The sequence below is a fragment of the Leguminivora glycinivorella genome, chromosome 6, assembly GCF_023078275.1.
Source record: "Leguminivora glycinivorella isolate SPB_JAAS2020 chromosome 6, LegGlyc_1.1, whole genome shotgun sequence".
Taxonomy (NCBI): Eukaryota; Metazoa; Arthropoda; class Insecta; order Lepidoptera; family Tortricidae; genus Leguminivora; species Leguminivora glycinivorella.
Window position 1 is genome coordinate 5,307,833 of NC_062976.1, and position 19,662 is coordinate 5,327,494.

Here is a 19,662-nt window from a genome sequence, read left to right on the forward strand (position 1 = left end):
GTAATCGCTTAGCAAAAGGCGATAAATCTGCTTATTTGCCTCCTTAAAAAAAATACTCTGAAAAAGACTGAACAAAGTTTGTATACAAACATCATTGGTCCGTAGAGCTATGAGAAATGTGTTTATACCTGACTACAGTAACGCAAACGGGGGTTCTAATTAAGTAATATGTGTGTTCCTATATTTTTACACTTTACCATAAACAAAACAATCTGCAGATGTAGTTAAAATTATTTATTAGTTTTTCCAGGTGTTCTCTGAATTGTTGAATTTGGCAGTAAACTATGTTATGAATTAAAACTTGACAAACTTAAATTAATACCGCTGGAAAAATATTTTGATAAAAAAGTTTTGTCTATGGTCTTACTAAAATAAAATGTATATTTTGGTTTTAACTCACGTATGCCACTGATCTCTATTATTGCTCAGAAGTGTACTATCATAGCCACTGAGCGTTTATAGTGATTACGTTTGTTAAATCCAATTATAATGTTTCAAACTATTGTTTTATATTTCTTAATGACTACTCAAACTACTCTATACAAAAAAACTTGTATTTTGATTTAGGTTTTGCCAATATGTTGGGTAGATGTTTAACAGACACAACGATGTTCTAACAGCACACGCACCACACGGCATACAATATTATATAATGATGTATACCGGTGTTTACTTGGTTCGCAGAGAATGTCTGAGGAAGCGTGCAAACAAATGGTATCGTACACGACGACATTAGGCGTGGCTTTCGCTTTTCTTTCTCATTCCGTCATAATAAAATTTAACAAGACTAATGTCAATTTTCCTTATGTGGATCCCACTTCTGAACTCCCGCCGGTCGGAGACATTCTCTCACGTCTAGTCTGTAAGATACCCGTCACTTTCCCCTTGTTTCTCGACGATTATGTTATGTTCAGTCGGTGTAGCCAGTTGCGAATGATAGTGTTATCGATGTGATCATTCAGCCCTATAACAATCACGACGCGTATATCTAATAAATCATCTCATTCGCTTTGAATGTGGGATTCAATGTTTCAGTGTGTGAGATCCCATGAGAGTAGGCATGCGTGTGACGGCTATTAACTGCCGCATGAGTTGTGTGAGTGCTAACAGTTTTTTCCCGTTAGGGCTCTCACTCGCCGGGCCCGCGCGCCCTGTCCATGGGCGTGTACCCAATCCAAGCGCTCAAGTCGCAGATATCCGACCAGACCGAAGTAAGGCACCGGTCGGCAGACCGACATGTTTACCATAGATGCACCGCTTTCCACTAGGTGTCTATTATTTTTTTTATTATTTTGCCACAACGATGTCGTCGATATAATATTTCGCTTAGCCATTTATTGTAAGCTAGCGTTGCATGGTGGCTCTTTTAATACTGTTTGGACCGTGTTACGTCGTTGTTCGATGTGTGTACAGTATTTAAAATAGACATTTTTAGCTGCAAGTTTATCTCCGAGGATGGTATTTTCCCTGGAACCTCAATCCTATTCATGCATTTCACGAAGGCGTTTTCTCTAACCTTGTATATCTTATATTATTATTTGACCTCTTGAGTCCAACGGAAACGATATGACAAAAAATGCAAACTCAAGATCGTATTTCCTGTAAAATGAGTATGAGTACCTCTTTTCGACTTTGTGATATCCAAGAACTTAAATTTCGGGACAATAAATACTCGAACATAAGGTTCTGAGATGCAAAAAGTCCAAAAAAACGCCTACCACAGCAGGACTAGACTAGCGGAAGACTAAGGCATTTGTACATCAGACGTAAATAATGCTTGACGGATTTAACGGCAAACTCCCATAATCCGCCAAAATGAGGAGTATACGCGGGACTGAATGAAAAGTTAATAACTTCAGCAGCCCTATCCTTAGCTACATCTTGGTTTATCAGGGGTTGTTGTGGGTGTAATCTACAACGCCAGTCGCTTACCATCAGGCGATGCGTCTGCTCGTTCGCCTCCTAAATAAACCATTTGACACATTTTCGCAGAGCCCCCGCTCCTCCCATTTGGCCCTGTGGTTCCCATTCCCTAACGCGGTGTTCGCGGATCAGAAACAGCACTCTTCAGATCTCAGACAGAAGGTTTGCCGACACTATGTTTTGGGCGTAGTTAGTGGTGGCCGTAGTTGCAACGGGGGTTCAAGGTGGCACTTGTAACATTAGAGCAAGTCTCAATCGTGTACTAATATCGTATTGTAATGTTAAAAAGTGGAGATGTAGGTAAAGAGAGGTGGAAAATTAAATCTTCGTGATCGGTAATGTTTCATTTTACTAATCCACTTCACAGCGTATTTAAGAAGACACTTGTTATGTTTATCGCGGAGTAAATGAGAATGAGCTCAGTAGGCGCCAGAAGTGACTCCTTATCTGCTGTTTTTCATGTAATCTGTTCCTTGTGGAGATAGAGTCGATAATCCAATAAACTTGGTCTTGGTTTTTTCTAATGGGTTTTTACTACGTTACAATTTCCGTGTTTCGTGGTAAACCTATCAAGTGCTTCGTATTCTTGAGTACCCTGTGTAGTTGATTAGTCAAAAAATATGCATATCAGATATAAAAAAAAATTCTTTGATATGCGAGCAGGTCGTATGAGAGCTCAGAATAAAGGCTTGATCCCGTGATTATTCCTAAATCATCCTCTTGTTTTTTATTAAACTCGGAACAATAGATAAGGTAAGGTCAGATCGTCTCAAAATAATTTGTAGAAAACTTTTGGTCGGCATCAAACTGAGTTCCAAACAGGGCTTCACGGAGAGTGCTGTAAGTGTTAGGACGACTTGTGCAATTGTAGATATTTTAGTAGATTTCACCTTTATTATTTACTTTTTAGTTTAGCTATTTAATGTTAGATCGTTTTTTGTCTGTGTCAAACTTTATTATGTTGCATGCATTGTCATTTATGTCATTGTTTTATTTATTATAATATAAACCATCCCACATACTTTCATAAATATTCTTATAGTGTGGCATGGTTTAAGTCAGCCATATTTCAGTAAAAACTGAAGTTTGGTTAACCCTTTGATCGCCTCGCCACAAGGGAGTATCCAACTATCCACCTTCGTACTCAGGAGGGTCACATGGTCAATGTCTGTGCCCAGCCCAGGCGTTAAGGGGGTCACTGGATCATTTGTGTGGCCAACCTAGGCTTTACGGGGTGTGTCATCATGAACCTTGTTGGATACACGAAGGACGGCTACCGCGCACGTTTATTGACGTCTTTGGCAATCAAAGGGTTAAATAAGTGTTTATATAAGTATAGTTGTTGCGTCCCAATGTGCACATAGCACTCTGCACCCGTAGTTGTTTACTAATTCGACACAACTAACGTCAATGTTACGTGTTTTATATTTTATTCATAAATTATATCTCTAAGTGGGTAGTTGTGAATGTCTTAGAAACAATTTTATTGGTATTAGAGATATTAGGTTCCTATTTAGAAAGTTCATATTATCTTTTTAAATCTGTATCCATTTTGAATGCATTGATAAACTATTATGTGAATTAGTAATTAAATGCCACGAAAAATGACTTGGTTTGTTGATGAGTTGAAGTGTATTTTAAATAACAGTTTTCATTCACAAAATATCATAGTATACAATAATCTGGGGCTTTGCACAATTACGCAACAAGTAGCGAAAAATTAAATAAAGATGCCCATTACCATTAGAAGCACGAAACCACGACGATAGACAAAAACAAGTCAGTCTATCCATCGCTTCGCACCAAATAGTATCACAATATTAGATCAAAGTAGCTTAAAAACCATCCAAGTCAACCATACGTTTTTAGTGTGTTTATTTTTCGTAGATTTCACACGAGAGGTTTGCTAAATTAACTACACTTTGTTCATTAAAAATAATAGCAGGTAAGAATTTTTATGATAAGTTTTGCAGCTAAACTCACTTCTTATAATAAAATTAATAAAACTTCCTAAATTATACTAATTCATTTGAATAACTTCATTGAAATTGCAATTAGTCGAATGCTTGCAAGACTTATCGTTTTAAAAATGAACAAAGTAAGAATCATCGGCATATCTCATATTAACATAGTGATCGGAATCCTGGCTATTATGACGAGTCAGAATTCGCTTTCAATTCTTTTGTGAAATTTACAAATCATCGTACTGGCATCCCAGCGGTAAAAGAGGCCAGTTTTGTCAGTAGAATAAAGCGGGTCGCTGCTAATTTTGAATTTCGCGGCATTTTCTATTGTTTAATTGGTTTGTTTTAAGCTCTGGTTTCCTAGGGTAGAAGCCGCATATAGCGGCTGTCAACATTTTCCATCCATACATTTTGTATGTAATGGAGACGGCCGCTATTTGAAAGCTTCGCTATTTAAGGCAACTAAAGCTCTAGTTACTTTTGGGATGTCAGCACACCAATACAAAACAACGTAAACAATACCTTTAACCAGACGTTCGTGTTCCAGCTATTCACGTTATGGTCGTGGCTGCCGGTCCGCATCACGATGTACCAGCCGGTGCTGTTATACACGACGGAAGAGCACGGCTGCTCGCTGACCACGTTCTACGTGCGCGTGGAACACCACGAGCCCACGCTGCTCATGATCAAGACGTGCAACAACGAGGTGCGTATTCTGTACACGACGAGCACGGCTGCTCGCGGACCACGGTCTACGTGCGCGTGGAACACCACGAGCCCACGCTGCTCATGATCAAGACGTGCAACAACGAGGTGCGTATTCTGTACACGACGAGCACGGCTGCTCGCGGACCACCGTCTACGTGCGCGTGGAACACCACGAGCCCACGCTGCTCATGATCAAGACGTGCAACAACGAGGTGCGTATTCTGTACACGACGAGCACGGCTGCTCGCGGACCACGTGCGCGTGGAACACCACGAGCCCACGCTGCTCATGATCAAGACGTGCAACAACGAGGTGCGTATTCTACACGACGAGCACGGCGTGTCGCGTGTGTACTGGAACACCACGAGCCCACGCTGCTCATGATCAGAGACGTGCATTCTGACTACAGTTTGACGAGCTTCTGCGTATTCTGTACCCCACGACGAGCACGATGGTTTTCTATAATTGATTTTGATTCATGCGCTGGGAACGGTCTACGTGTGTACTGGTACCTATCGCTATCGGCTGTCTTCATAGTATCATTCGATCAGGGTCTCTAGAAGTGTATCGTCGTTGTTCGACTACAGTTTGACTGATCCTTGTAGTAGTTCTCCGAGGCTTCAAGAAACCTGATGTTGCCAGGCTGAAAAGAACTGCCTTTCATCCCACCACCCTACCCTACCCTACAAAACCTAATTTTATATACCCTATAAAATATTCATGGTTTTCGTTTTTTATAATTGATTTTGATTCATGCTTATTTTCTTAGTAAGTGAGTTTTTGCTTAGCAGCGGATGTTTTTTCCCGGAAAGTACAAATCTTCATTTAATCCGTTTTTCTTTTGGTGCTTGTTCGAATAGGCGAAGAATCATCTGATATATATTACATTCTCTTCATTTATGTAAACTTCATTAAATGGTTGATAGAACAAGAAAGTTAGTTACAGCAACTGCATTTATGGTACTCTCTAATAAATATACAATTGCGTTAACGTGTTATATTTTTATCGGTACCTATGAATTTGTCTGTGCACTGTATAGACAACTAACATTTCTTGTAAATGTAAAAAAAGGTTTGTTGTCTATACAAGGTGGTTCAGTAGGATTAAAGGCCGAGCCACGCCAGATACGTGTACGTAGACGTGTGCGTGGCGTGCGCGCTGTAAAGTACGAATCTTCAAAAGAGATGATACACCGCTAGACACACACGGGAAACACGTCACACAAGCGGTGTAATCTCTAATGAGGATTCGTCATTTACACCGCGTACGCTACGCGCACGTCTACGTACACGTATCTGGCGTGGCTCAGCCTTTAATCCTACTGTACCACCTTGTATAGACAACAAACCTTTTCTTACATTTACAAGAAATGTTAGTTGTCTATACAGTGCACAGACAAATTCATAGGTACCTACCGATAAAAATGCAGGTTGCTAGGACCAGTTCCAAGAGACAGAAGCCTAGAGTTGAAACTGGGATCCGGAAACCTGGGTCACCCAGCATATGGAATGGATGCTATGAGCGGTGAAAATTGGTGAATCTGAAAGTAAATAAAATAATTATATAATTTGTTAAAAAATATATTTCAACGATCCTTAGTGCAAGACTTTGTTCATATATTCGTCAGTGTTAATAGAACCGTCCTTCATTTCGTCCAAAATTTATATTTTGCAGAATTTTTCCACTTTTGTTCCATAGTATGGCATGGGTCACAGGAAACTTGCAACCATTGTAAATCATCTGAAAAAGACATTAAAATTTCTATGAATAAATTTTACATTAAGTAATATTCTACGTCCACTTCAGATATATATAAAGACTGTCCACGATAAAAAGTGGTCATATATAACATGGTAAATCTTGAGAATAATGAGAATTTATAAGCAGCATGTTTGTCAAATAATTTGTAGATATTAAACTACATTATAAAAATACAAACAAATTATAAACTTTAGGTGGCCTATGAATTTTAGCAGTATGTATCTCATGATAACAATATTTTTTTGTACAGTGTCTTCTTGCAGTCTTTAAGTACAACAGTTTTAATGACAAAAATATTTTTTTAATGTTTAATTATAATAGCCAAAATATACCCTATTACATACTGATTTTACGATAGTAATAATTTTTCTGATTGTAATCAGATTAAGAAAGTACTGAGATTTTCTAACTTTGCTGAATTCGAATTTTTGACACTTTTTGGCTCTCCATACAAAAACAACTGTCAGTGCTTGGAGTAGAAAGTCTTCCTGACTACCAAAAGTCGAAATGAGTTTCAAAAAGTATTTTTTTGTCTGCTAAGATGTCATTCTAATGTGTGTAAAACAGCTTATAAAAATATAAGTATTTATAAAATTGTGCCAGGAAGCGTGTGAAGTTTGTTAAAAAACACTGTACAAGAAATGAAATGCTTGATGGTATACATTCGGCGAAACCTCAGACACACAAAGCATTATAAGGAATAGCTTTAATTATTATATAGTTTTATGTATACAGATTTATCAAAATATAATATTGCTTCAAAATGTGCATTCAGGAAGAAAGATTTATCATGTTATGTATGACCACTTTTTATCGTGGACAGTCCTTATTAGTTCAGTATTTAGATTTTGCCCACGTAATGTCGTATGAATTTGTATGCAATGTAAAATGAATACAACATTAAATGCCTTTTTACTCACCATTCTAATTATCTACTAAGTTCTACATGATGTACGGTATGTGACTCACCTGCTTTTGCCAACTCTGCCATCTCCCATCCTTGCAAGAGATTTGCACCTCTTCATCCATTTCCTAAAATGGAAACTACCAAACGAATGGATAATACGTAGTGAGTACGTTTAACGATAAATAATATAACCTATTGCGATCCGCGTCCACGCGTGATCTCTCATGACACGTAAATGGCCGCCGACCACGCCGCAAAACATTGCGTTTCGTTACACAAGCAAAACATTTATTTATGCGGACAATATTTTTGTTATAACAATTATTTTTCGGTGTATATTACGAGAATATCATTGTTATTTTTTACAAGAGGCGCAAAGTAAAATCAACTATACTGCTATAGCATTCACTAAGATATACAATGGTACTTAAACATGGCGTTTCGTTACAAAAACGAAACACATATTTATACTAACTAAATACTTTTTCAACAGAACTATTTGTTCACCAGTATACATTACGAGAATATTATTGTCATTATTTACAAGAGCTGCAAAGTAATACCAACTTATAAAACAGTCATATCAACTATACTGCGATGGCATTCGCTACGATACAAATAATAGAGTTGACAGCGATGCGTACATATTTATACAAACTTAATATTTTTAAATATAACTCTTCGTTGAGTTTACATTACAAGAATATTCTTTTTATTTCTTTACGAGAACTACAAAGTAATGGCAACGTATAAAAAAGTTACAGGAAGTATACTGTGATAGTAACAGCTAAGATTAAGATTGTAAAGATAATTTTTATTTTTTTGGCATTACAAGAAGCTTCTTGTTAATAGAATTATCGTAACCTTTATTCTATTAGTTGTAAATAAAACTAGAGTTCTCGTATATGTAATTCAAACAGAACTGTTTAGTGCATATTAATGTTTGCTTAGTTCTATTGAATTCAAAATATAGTAAACGTAACAATACAGTTGTTTTTATTACGAGATTGTAGTATCAGTTACGATAAATCTATTTTACTAAACGTTCTGGTAGTATTGTTAAAATATTTTTTTTCCGTGATAAATCATAATATTACAATTATATTTCAGTTTCATATACTTTCGCCATCAAGAACCCGCGTGGTGGGCACTCGTAAACTTTGCGAGTTCTCGCCATACAAGCGGGCGATTATAAATTACGACCGGTTTCTGACGTAGTGCTCATTTTTTGTCTGGTCTAGAAATTCACCTCATATTTGCCTTTTTGATAATGGCATATTTATGTGAAATATCAATTTGAATATCTTCCAGGTGTTCGGCGCGTACTGTTCGACGCGATGGTTCGAGCGCAACCAGAAGGACGAGCGCGGCAACCGGCAGGCCTACTTCGGCACCGGCGAGACATTCCTCTTCAGGTAACAACCCTGTCTATACGACACCGGGCTACTTTGCAATGCACGGGTTCAAACTGCGCGTTCTTAGTAATAGGCGAGACGACTAAAAAAAACTAATTAGTCCGTCAGTTAGATTATCAAAGAATTTTAGACACTTTTTTTTTCTCGTAAACGAAAAATGACGACGGTACAGTGCGTTGAAGATTCGTGTGACGTCACGCCTAGGTACAATTTTTACTTATAACTGACGTCACAAGCCCCCACTCCGGAGCTTTGATGCTCTATATCTTTGTATTTTTTCATTAATTAGAAAAAGCGAAAAATATGTGTTCAGTATTTTTGGATGATCTAACTGACGGACTAAACAGAATGCCATTTTTTTATGTATTGACGAATAATCCCTATTATTAAACTAGAATGCACGAAAGAAAAATGAAATTGGAATTTCGAATACAGATGTAGTGCAAAAAGCTTTTCCGTCGTATTTTTGCGGAAACGTACGAACGTATCGTGTTATTTCAGCCAGTCTCAGTATAAGACGTACTGACTGACACTGTCTGAACTAGCATGACAAATACGAACGTATAAAAATACGAAGGAATAGCTTTTCGCACTATCTAGTCTACAGATGTATCTACATCTGTAGATATTTGTCAAATAAAAAAACCTTGTCCATACGGCATAAGGTATGTCTTATATAAACATATACACAAGGTTGTCTAAGATACGACAATTAACTTTTTAATATTCTTAGTAACAAGTTAAACTGATAATATTGTGCTAAAGAAGTAATTATAAAATTTGGAAACTTATTTGAAATATGTGCTAGCAATGACCCTTCTTAGCCAATTTAAAAATTTCTTTTGGAAAAATTTAAAAGTAATTTATAATATTTTCAAAATGAGTGCTTACTTTCAAGCGAGATAAGAAACCTTTTATTTCATTCTTAATTTTTAACGGAGGGTAGTATTTTTTGGGGGGGTGTCATAATAAATTACATTTTTTGAGAAATCTACTAAGAACGCAGCGGTTTCAGAATGTTTTGCAAGAAAATGTACTACCAATGTGTTTCGTATGTTGTGTGGTAGTGACAATAATTAACTGATAGAGTATTACAGAATGTATTTTGTTGAACATCTTCCATCAATAATGACCAAATCGAAACCTCAAGCTAGACGGAAAAAATGCCCTAGAGGTTAAGAAAGAAATTGCTGTTTAGCGTTAAGATCAATTTGAGTTGCTGAATTCACCATTTTCTGAGTTCAGGCAGGCAAGCATGGTCGCGCGATCAATGATAAAACATCAGGCCGTCCCTATCGCACTATTTGTAAGTTCGATGTGGCCTGATGTTTTATCATTTATCGTACGACCAAGCTTGCCAGGACTGATTAAATGAACATCACATTCTGTAATTCTCTAGTCTCTACTATATATTTGTTTACATTGTGTGTGTTAAGGCATGAGTTTAAACCTCACATTTCAGTAACAACTTAAAGCTCTCTATCAATACATAATTACATATATTACACGTATCGTGTAAGTAGTTCTAGCTAGTATCACAGACAAAAGGATATCGAGACCAGTATTATGCTTCCAATTTTATCACTTATCCACGTGGATAAAGTATCCGTCACGCTTTGGCAAGTATGTCAGTGTGAGAGTGACAGATGTCTTATCCACGTGGATAAGTGATAAAATTGGAAGCATGATACGCCGGCAGTAGATTGTGCAAAATATTCCATAATAACAGAAGAAGTTGATAACGCGGTACGTACTTGAGCTGTCAGGCTAAAATATTGTGCGCAGGTTTTTTAAACTCTGTTTTTATATCCAAGATACTTACTTTATAGTTCAGTTAGTATAGTACCTACCCGTCTAGTGACGTTAAGAATTTCATTTATCCCTTGCCGCCCGTGGGTGTCGTAGAAGCCGACTGTGGGACTTGGGTTTATTATGAAATGTGACGTCACGGTCAATTTATTTACGTCCATATTTTTCTTCTAATTATGTAGTGCTTTATTTCGTGCACTGCATAAAATATTTTATTTTAAGTATAGCAAACTAGCCTAATGTGTCGTGGGCGATGGGCTAACCTATCACCGCAATATCACAATATCGTTTACTTTCAACTCCTTAATTGCTAAAAGTACCCTCTGGAACTTGAGCACTTTATGTGCTCTACAGGCGTGAGTTTATGCTTGTATGTATGTATGTATGTTAATATATCGAACTATACGTAACTTACTACCTAATCTAATTATTCCTTTTTCTTACCGATTTTGTAATACAATGCCAAATGATCGATCATACAAATTAGGACTCAGTCGGTATACATTTTTAAGTATTCTGAATATAAAAACAAAGATTGTGCTAGTCTAGTGTTAACTGCACGAATAAAAGTAGCTTTGCACCTACTAATCTCAACTATTCTGTCGCTTCCCTACTCTTTGGTTTGGAACGTACCTGTTTGAGACTTTTGAAACATATATTTTCGAAACACCTACGCCCTTTTTCTACCTATCGAAATTTCTTGGATGTTTGGTTTGCAAATTGACTGTGTTTATCAATATGTGGTTTTGATTTTAACTAATATGTACAAATTATTTCAATATGATCTCGATATGAATACCTTGGAATATCTCTCTTAAATAATCAGACTTGTTTGACCACTGAAAGTACTATATTCGGAGAACTGCACACTGGACACTGTTTGAGTTGCAGGCGTCCATAGGTTACGGTGACCGCTTTACATCAGGCGGGCCGTATGCTTGTTTGCCACCGACGTAGTATTAAAAAAAAATCTTATGTAACTATTTGTTACATTTTATCTAAAACTAAAGAACCTTTATTTTTAAGAACTTTACACAAATTGTAAACATCACCGTAACTATATTTCCGTCTTCAGATATTAAATAATAAATTGTATAGATACTTGGATAAATTTATGTGATACACCAAAAAGTACATTTTACAATCCTTAATGCATACTATTCTTAAAATCCTTCCAAATTTTTCAATGAGATCATATTGAAACGTGATTATCCTGGAGTTCAATTCGGCCATGCAAATGGGCGACTGTCAAATGTAAGACTGACTGTAAGTAGCGGGTACTTCGTACTTCGGGTCAACGCTGCCGGCACACTTCCTTTCACTGCACCGCTTTGCATGTCCTGCCATTAGTTTCACTCAAAGAGTCATTGATTGTAGAATATGAGAAAAATCTTGCACAGCTGTGCTGTCTTAAGTTGAAATTTCCTCCCTTAGCTCTTCGTTAAATGCGAAACAGCGAGGAAATTTAGATTTAATAAACGTGAGAGACAGGACACGTCTCTTAAATTTATTAAATCTAAAATTCCTCAGTCATTAAAAATTACTGTGGCCTCCAATTTGGCAGTTTGACGAAAACATTACTTGGCCATTTTTCAAAGCCGGTTACCCCATAATATAATGCCCTACGACGATATGCACTTTAGTACTTTAGAATCTGTACTTTACACCTATCTACTATTAATGACTCTTTGGTTTCAGTAGTCTGTAATCATTCTATGTCATAGATTCACGTTTAGATTTTGTAGTAGTTCTTGTTTTAGTTTATTTTAAATGGAACTGTGTTCATGAAACCTGTCTTAATTTTTCTCTTGCATGCACAACGTGTTGTGACAAAACATTGGATTTTGTTAATTATACACATTACGTTTCTTTTAGGTGAGTTGCGAAAGGCAACCCCAAAATTTCAACCAAAAATATATTATTTAATTACTTAAAAAACATTTTAGATTTTTTTTTCACACTTTGCTGCGAAATCTACAGACCCCAAGCACCAAATAGTATTTTGTCATGACACATATTTAGAAAATCAATATTTCTTACAGTTCGATTTTCAAAATAGATGCATGAATTGGCCTTATAACTAACCTTGTCAGTAAAATCGTTGTAAACCATGTACACAGTTCCAAAGTTAAGTTTAATTTCTTGCGAATTACTTTCAAATTAAATTTTCTTGATTTTAACATTCATTGGAGAATAACGTTCCTTTTCGACTTCCGCTGCGCAATCGCTCTGCGCTGTTGCTGCATTTCCTTTCTCCTGTACATAACAACTCCATTTTTCGAGAGGCGTGATTGGTTCTTCATAAATTAAATATAACAACGATTAGAAGACGGTTTTGGGTGAAAAAAAAAGTTCGGTCAAAACTTTGCAAAAACATCATATTAAACTGCATTTAGACAAATATTAAAAATAAATGTGAAATTAATATTTATTCTGAATACAGTTAATTGTGAATTATGCGCGGTAGTTCAATCGATCTACTAGACTTCGACTTGTATTAATTGTGTAAAAGTTTTTAAAATAGTCTATGATAAAAAAAATGAAACTTCACCGATTTTACTTTTTGCATTCGTCATAAGAAAATATTTTATTGCGAAATTTAACGAAAATTATTTGTAGAAATGCAAAAAATTCTTTATTTGCAAAAAAAATCAAAATTAAATAGAATTCTTATAACTCTGTTTTTTATGAGAGATTTCCTCGCTTTAAAATCTTTAAGACGGTAATAAATATCAAAGTATATTGTCTAATTATACATCTTTCGAAAAAAATCAATAAACCTCGTCTAAACCTAAAATTTCAAATTATAAATCGATAAAGTTCGACCCGAACCACCGTCTTGTAACCGCATTCCCGCAATCACGCCTCCGGACGCCCGCACGCTTGCAGCCTTTACCCCGAGCGCGCCAAGTACCCGTGGGTCGGCTGCAGCGCCGACAACAAGGACGCCGTCGCGCACGGCTCCGAGCTCTTCATGGCCGCCGACTCCAGGATGATCACCATCGGAGGCGGGTCAGTGTCCAACAACCTTGTTCTTTGCAGCTTGCATCCCGTCCGGGCTAAGTACCCGTGGGTCGGGACGCTGGAAGACAAGGCGGAGGATGAGGGCAAGTCGCATCACGCGTTGACGCTGTTCATGGCTGGAGATAGCACCATGATTACTGTCGGAGGAGGGTAAGAGAGTTGCTTCTATTGTTTTTTAGCTCGCGTCAGTTGTCAAACTGACACACTACTCGACGGCTCTGAGGTCTACTTGGCTAGCTCCAGAATGATCAGCATCGGTAGCGGGTCAGTATCAATACTTTTATTTTACAGCTTGCATCCCGTTCGGGCTAAAGTATCCTTGGGTTGGAACGCTGGAAGACAAGGCGGAGGATGAAGGAAAATCGCATTACGCGTCGACGCTGTTCATGGCTGGGTGGATATGATCACCGTCGGAGGAGGGTAAGAGACAATGTTGCTTCGACATGTTTTAGCTAGCAAACGGAATAACACACTGCTGGACGGGACTGAGGTCTACTTGGCTGGCTCCAGAATGATCACCATCGGTGGCGGGTCAGTATCAACATCTTTCTTTTACAGCTTGCACCCCGTCCGGGCTAAGTATCCTTGGGTCGGGACGCTGGCAGACAACGCGGAGGATGAGGGTAAGTCTCATCACGCGTTGACACTCTTCATGGCTGGAGTTAGCACCACGATCACTGTCGGAGGACTTGTCCAACTGATACAGATTGTATTCCGTCTGAGCTAGGTACGCTTGGGACGCTAGAAGATAAAACAGAAGATGAGAGTGAATCGCATCACATCAGCGCGGAGAAAGTTATCGTAGGTATTGTTCAAGACAATTCGCTCCTACATTTTGACGTGTACAGTCGACTATAAAGAGATGTATCCACTGTACGTTACTGAACTTTTACATTAATTGAACTTTTTGACCGCCACGGTAAACACAACTTTAAACAATACTACATAATTCGAGTACTCTATATTAATTAGGTGAGGAAAGGTCAAACTCCGGTGCAGTACTTCGACTACATTCTTAAATTTATTTATGACACAGGACTAGCTTCCTCCTCGAGTAGACTTCATTTCACTACTGCTATCTGCCATAAGCATAACGTGTAATAACTTATGCATCACAGGTCGTTGTGATGGGAGTACGCTCTTTTCTTAAAGGTTCGAAGGTGTTGAACTACTTTGCGGTGACAGAACATTCTACAGCTAAATAGATGACACGAGTAGAAGGGGTCAAAAAGTTCCCAACACATGACTCCCAATGTTAACGTTTCTCTCGACCTTGCAGAGACGGTCAGGCGATCTGGATGGACGAGAACATCCGGTTCGGCAAGACGGACCGCTGCTCCACCTTCAACAACCCGCCGCTCTGCCCCTCCGGCGACTTCGAGATCCGCGTGCTCGAGGTCTACGGCTTCTCCGGCGCCTAGGCGAATCTCCGCACCCGACCTGTGACGTCACAACACCGACTGCAAGTCTTGTCTACATGATGGAAACTTCCGTCTCAGGTTCTCACACCTACCGATGCGGAATCGATAACAGCTGATAGAAAAACATCCATGTTTACGCAAAAAGAACTTCGCTTCTATTATGTAGACATAAAGGTTATTTCTGTTTAATATTGACATTCATTACAAACTTTTCTACTAATACTCCTGCACAGAATGGAGTTGCGGAGCGGTTGAACCGAAAAAAAATCACGAAAACGAATCAGATGTTACAAAAATTCCCATACTCCAATACGAAATGGTGTTGTAGATCGGTTGAATCGAACATTGTTTTCATACAGAAAGCTGACGTCACAGCAAAGGGTGGCCCGATTTGTGTATTGTCGTACCCCGAGTGTGATATAAATGTTGTGATCGTGTCACAAGGTGCGCATGCCTGCAGGCGGCGACTGACTACATAGCGATATATATACATCTACATACAGCTACAGACCCACGCAGAAGCTTGCTATACGAAAATATTTGTCACAAATTGGTCAATCTTGCTAATCCTTAATTAGATTTAGCAATTTGGATGTTTAAGACTGTTCGGAATAAACCAAAATTCGTAAAGTAAACTTCTGCGTGAGTATAGTAGCATTAGAATTATTTAGAAAAAGCAATTCTTACCTTACAATCTTATTCAAGATCGTATTGCGTTCTGTTCAATTTCAAATTGTCATTTTTGTTGCGATCGCAACCACACGGATAACATACGAGTTTGCTTAAGATTAGATCGACTAAATCGCTATGTAACCGGTAAGCCGTCTCTTGCCGTAAATAGACTGTGTATTAGCTGTATTACTATATTTATTCACGTGTAATCTCCCGTACCCCCTAGCCTCACACGCACTAAGACAAGTGTAGGTTAACAGATCCGTTCAACACAACGAAAGGGGCAATTAGGTTGTTACGATATTTACTCGCGTAGAGTGTGTAAGTACAAAAATGTGTTACGTAACTATTGGATTAAATACGCTTAAAGAAAGCAATATGTATGATGGCCTAGGCGGCGGAGGTGAGGATATTCCGGGCGTGCGAGGCCGTGCCATCATAAAGGTCACAACTATATCGTTCGCGTACTTTTAAGTGTTATATGTAAAATATTTAGTTTTATTACGGTGTTATAATGGAATATATTTAAAGAAATACTCTTGCCTTTTTACTAAATGGCGTTGTAAAGATGTTTCTTTAACTAATTAATTATTAGGTACTCGATAAAATCTATAAATTGATGGCACGTTCTTCGTCTTGACATATAAGGGTTCATCCAAAAATAAATTGTTTGTTGTTTTAATAAATTTGAAATATAACAGTGTTCTTTATGGATGGCCCCAAGTTTGCCCGGAACATCCACGCCTGCTTCAATTATATGTGCATAAAAGTTCTGGAATTTATTTAAAAGGCAGCTTACGACGGCTGGCAGTTAGAATTACCTACTTCTGTATTAAAGTAAGAAATATTAATAAGAAGGACGTACCATGCACGCCAGATGTCATAAGACTGGCTTTGAATGGTCAAAAATACAGACAATAGACTCCATGCTTGTAAGGCTTGATACGCGGACAGAGCAACTTTGTCTTATACATCGTCAGTTTTTAATATTGGAACTATATTATTTTTCAAATATGGTCCAATTTACTAGCGATATATAAGCAAAGTTCCTCTAATCCTAATTTATAAACATGTCTCATATACTCAAAACTGTCACCATATCCTTGCTCACAAAAATGTACCAAAGAAATTTAAAGTAGAGAAATTTGTAGGTATCGCTACGCACGGTTTTGAACTTCTTACAACAGTTGTCGGTGTTGTATGTGTACCTAAAGTTACGAGTGAGACGCGGTGTGTAGTATTATTTTACATTTGACGGTTATGTGCCAAAAAAGGACCATTCGACTTTATACGTCTGGCAATTTGGTATAAATGTATTGATTCGCGATTTTTGACACCATTTTAATTGCAGATTTTCTATGATACGACTTATGTATGTTTCATTCTCGTATTTACTATAGGTGTTAGTGAGATGCAGAAATGGTGTTTCAAATCGCGAACCGAGAACCGCCTTCCATCTCATCAATCATTTTCTTATCTAATATTAATGTATGTGACGAAGCTATAGTGGATTCGATAACTTGACAGTTTTTAGCGTTTTAAAAAATGAACGAAGTAATTTTAATGTGCGATTTTTTATATATGTTGAATGCGAACGTAGCGTTAGTCGGACATCACAAACATACATATCCCTGGAGTACAACGGGATAGCATATCACCGGCGGCTTGCCATCACTCGGCAATCCGTGATGACCTGATGACCATCAGAATGTTCATCATGATTTGCAAAGTGAGCTTCCATTATTGGCTAAGTTATATATTCTCACCTAGTACTATTTTAAAACTGACCGTCTAAATACTCTCAAAATCGGTTTTGAAATAGTAACTCCTTCGAGCCGATCCGGAGGTACTACAAACATGATTATCAAAAGCCTAAGACTCGTTTTAAATTCAGATTATTTATGTAATTTATTGATTAGGTAACAATGGTTTATATAATGTTAATAGCGCCCCCGCGGGCCGCTACGGGCCTCTCGCGAACAAGTGCGTACGGTCAGCATATACACCGTACATATACATAGACCGTTGAAGTCTCAAGTTGACCGTATGCCGACCGTACGCACGGGTCCGCTCGGGGCCATAAAGTTATGTCGGTAACTTTGATATATTCGCTCAGTTGTTTTGAGTACACGCGCGCGTCCCACCACACCGCAAGAGGCACTTCATTATAAATTATAAAAGCTAAAAATATATGTTAAGAGAGGCTTCGATTACCGTAAATTAATGAACATTTTTAATGTAAGTTATACGCCGCGGCTCAGACTATGGGTGCGTTCAACGTTCAATATGATTTGCGCATATGCTGTGGGGTACGCGTGCCCGGTGAAGTGGTGGGCCTGCTCGGTGTGGAGCGCGCGGGAGTGAGGTCGTGCACGTGGCGTCGCGCGCGGGGGCGCCGCGGGCGATATTACGTTCTGTTGCGGGCGCGCCGCGCACCCGTCTCTCCACACGCAGATTCAGTTAGTTACGTGTGAGAGAGACGGGTGCATCGATAAAGAATGCTCGGACTATCCCCGAATGTGGTCTAAATATTGGACTAAATAAATTCAATCGTAGACGATACGCGGTTGAATTCATTTGAGACGATGTTCAGTAGTCGCTATGATTGATTTACGTTAATGTGTAGATATAAGGTGCGGCGCGTCCCGAGTTGTCGTTGATCAGTGTAAAGTCTAGTCTTTATCCTGTTTTTATCTCTAACGATATAATCTAAATATTTACGAATTGATATTTAAATTTTTGTGCGATTTCGCCCGACGGGCGCGTAGGACGTGTTAGTTTATAAATACATATAATGTAAAGTATACTGTTATTAATATTTGTTCTCCTTTTCAGTATTGTGGTGTGTGTTGTGAGCATATCGAGCGCGTGCTTGTTTTGTTACGTTACTGTACTGTTACATTCGATAGTCTAGCCGACGGGCGAAACTTGTTTAATGGTAATGTAAATGTTGCTTTATGATGTCTACAAAATATATAATCCCATATACAACTATCGTTTTACTTTTTTTTTCATCGAACCTATTTACATTGAAACATAAAATAGGTATAGGAGAAAATATAAGGACGGTCAAGCAAATTTTCTATGGGACGATAAACCTTTGCCCCTAAATTTTTCAGCCGCCTTTTTAGTGCCATTTGCTTCGTAAATAAAACGAAACTGAAAAAAATGCTTCGATTGCGAAATTTTCTTTTTATGTCAAAAATTTGACAGTTATCTACGAAGAAAGTGGCGCCCTCTTATTTTCATAACTATTTCACGTCGCATTGTATACGCCATGAACTCTTTAACTTAAGCACACAGATTATTAATTGCTACCTAGCTATAGTAGCTATGGTCAAAGATAACTCGTTTCAAGTAAGAGAGTGCGCATGAACTGTAGGATGCAGCACAGTACAGTCTGACCAAAAAGAATAGAAATTAAAAAGTGGCAACACGTGTCATCCTTTTCAAATCAATATATCTATGTATCATAATATATAGGTAATAGGTCTTTCTGTAATCTAAGAACTTAAACACTTTTATATGTGACTGACAGGATACAGACTGTGGCGTGCCTAAATATATGAAAAAAAATATCTGTGGGAAACCGGACGACACTACGATGTTGCCACTTTTTAACCGACTTTTAATATCTACTCTTTGGTCAGGCTGTAGTCACCATCAGAGACATATATCTAAGCGGCGGGCGCGCTAAAATATCTAAACTCGCCTCGACAACAGAGGCGTGTTCACATATTTATGAACACCTTGACCATGTTTATTGGCAAAGTTTAAATGTAAAGTTTCCAATGGAACCCACAAGATGGCAGCACCTACAATGTACAAGAAAAACGTTAGTAAGGCCAGAGCACTTGCCTTTTTCTCAAATGTTCTACGGTTTATGTTTTCGATTCAGGCTACAAGACTTAAGACAGGTTTTACCAATGATGTTGGCATGAGATAAAATACTGATGTATTTGGTGCCTAGATAGAGGTAAGTCCTTCAGGTTTGTATTGAACAATGTGTTCAAAATTACTTTACTTTCCTGTATTTTTAAAAATGGCACCATGTGAA

The 19,662-nt window shown here is 38.0% G+C and overlaps 1 protein-coding gene across 9 annotated transcripts in view; it reads left to right on the forward strand.

Moving 5' to 3' along the window:
* Nucleotides 1–18,596, forward strand: part of LOC125226820 (GTPase-activating protein skywalker) — a 162,571-nt gene extending 143,975 nt beyond the window's left edge. For 2 of the 9 annotated variants that reach the window (XM_048130927.1, XM_048130930.1), the window contains exons 9-13: nucleotides 1,125–1,211; nucleotides 4,435–4,593; nucleotides 8,576–8,679; nucleotides 13,531–13,662; nucleotides 14,792–18,596. In XM_048130927.1, coding sequence (XP_047986884.1) covers nucleotides 1,125–1,211; nucleotides 4,435–4,593; nucleotides 8,576–8,679; nucleotides 13,531–13,662; nucleotides 14,792–14,933 — 624 coding nt within the window. In that variant the 3' untranslated portion in view covers nucleotides 14,934–18,596. Of the gene's footprint in view, nucleotides 1–684; nucleotides 715–1,124; nucleotides 1,212–1,992; nucleotides 2,086–4,434; nucleotides 4,594–8,575; nucleotides 8,680–13,377; nucleotides 13,501–13,530; nucleotides 13,663–14,791 lie in introns of all 9 variants that reach the window. The other 7 variants (XM_048130934.1, XM_048130931.1, XM_048130929.1 and 4 more) reach the window with 7 other exon arrangements.
* Nucleotides 18,597–19,662: the final 1,066 nt, after the last annotated feature.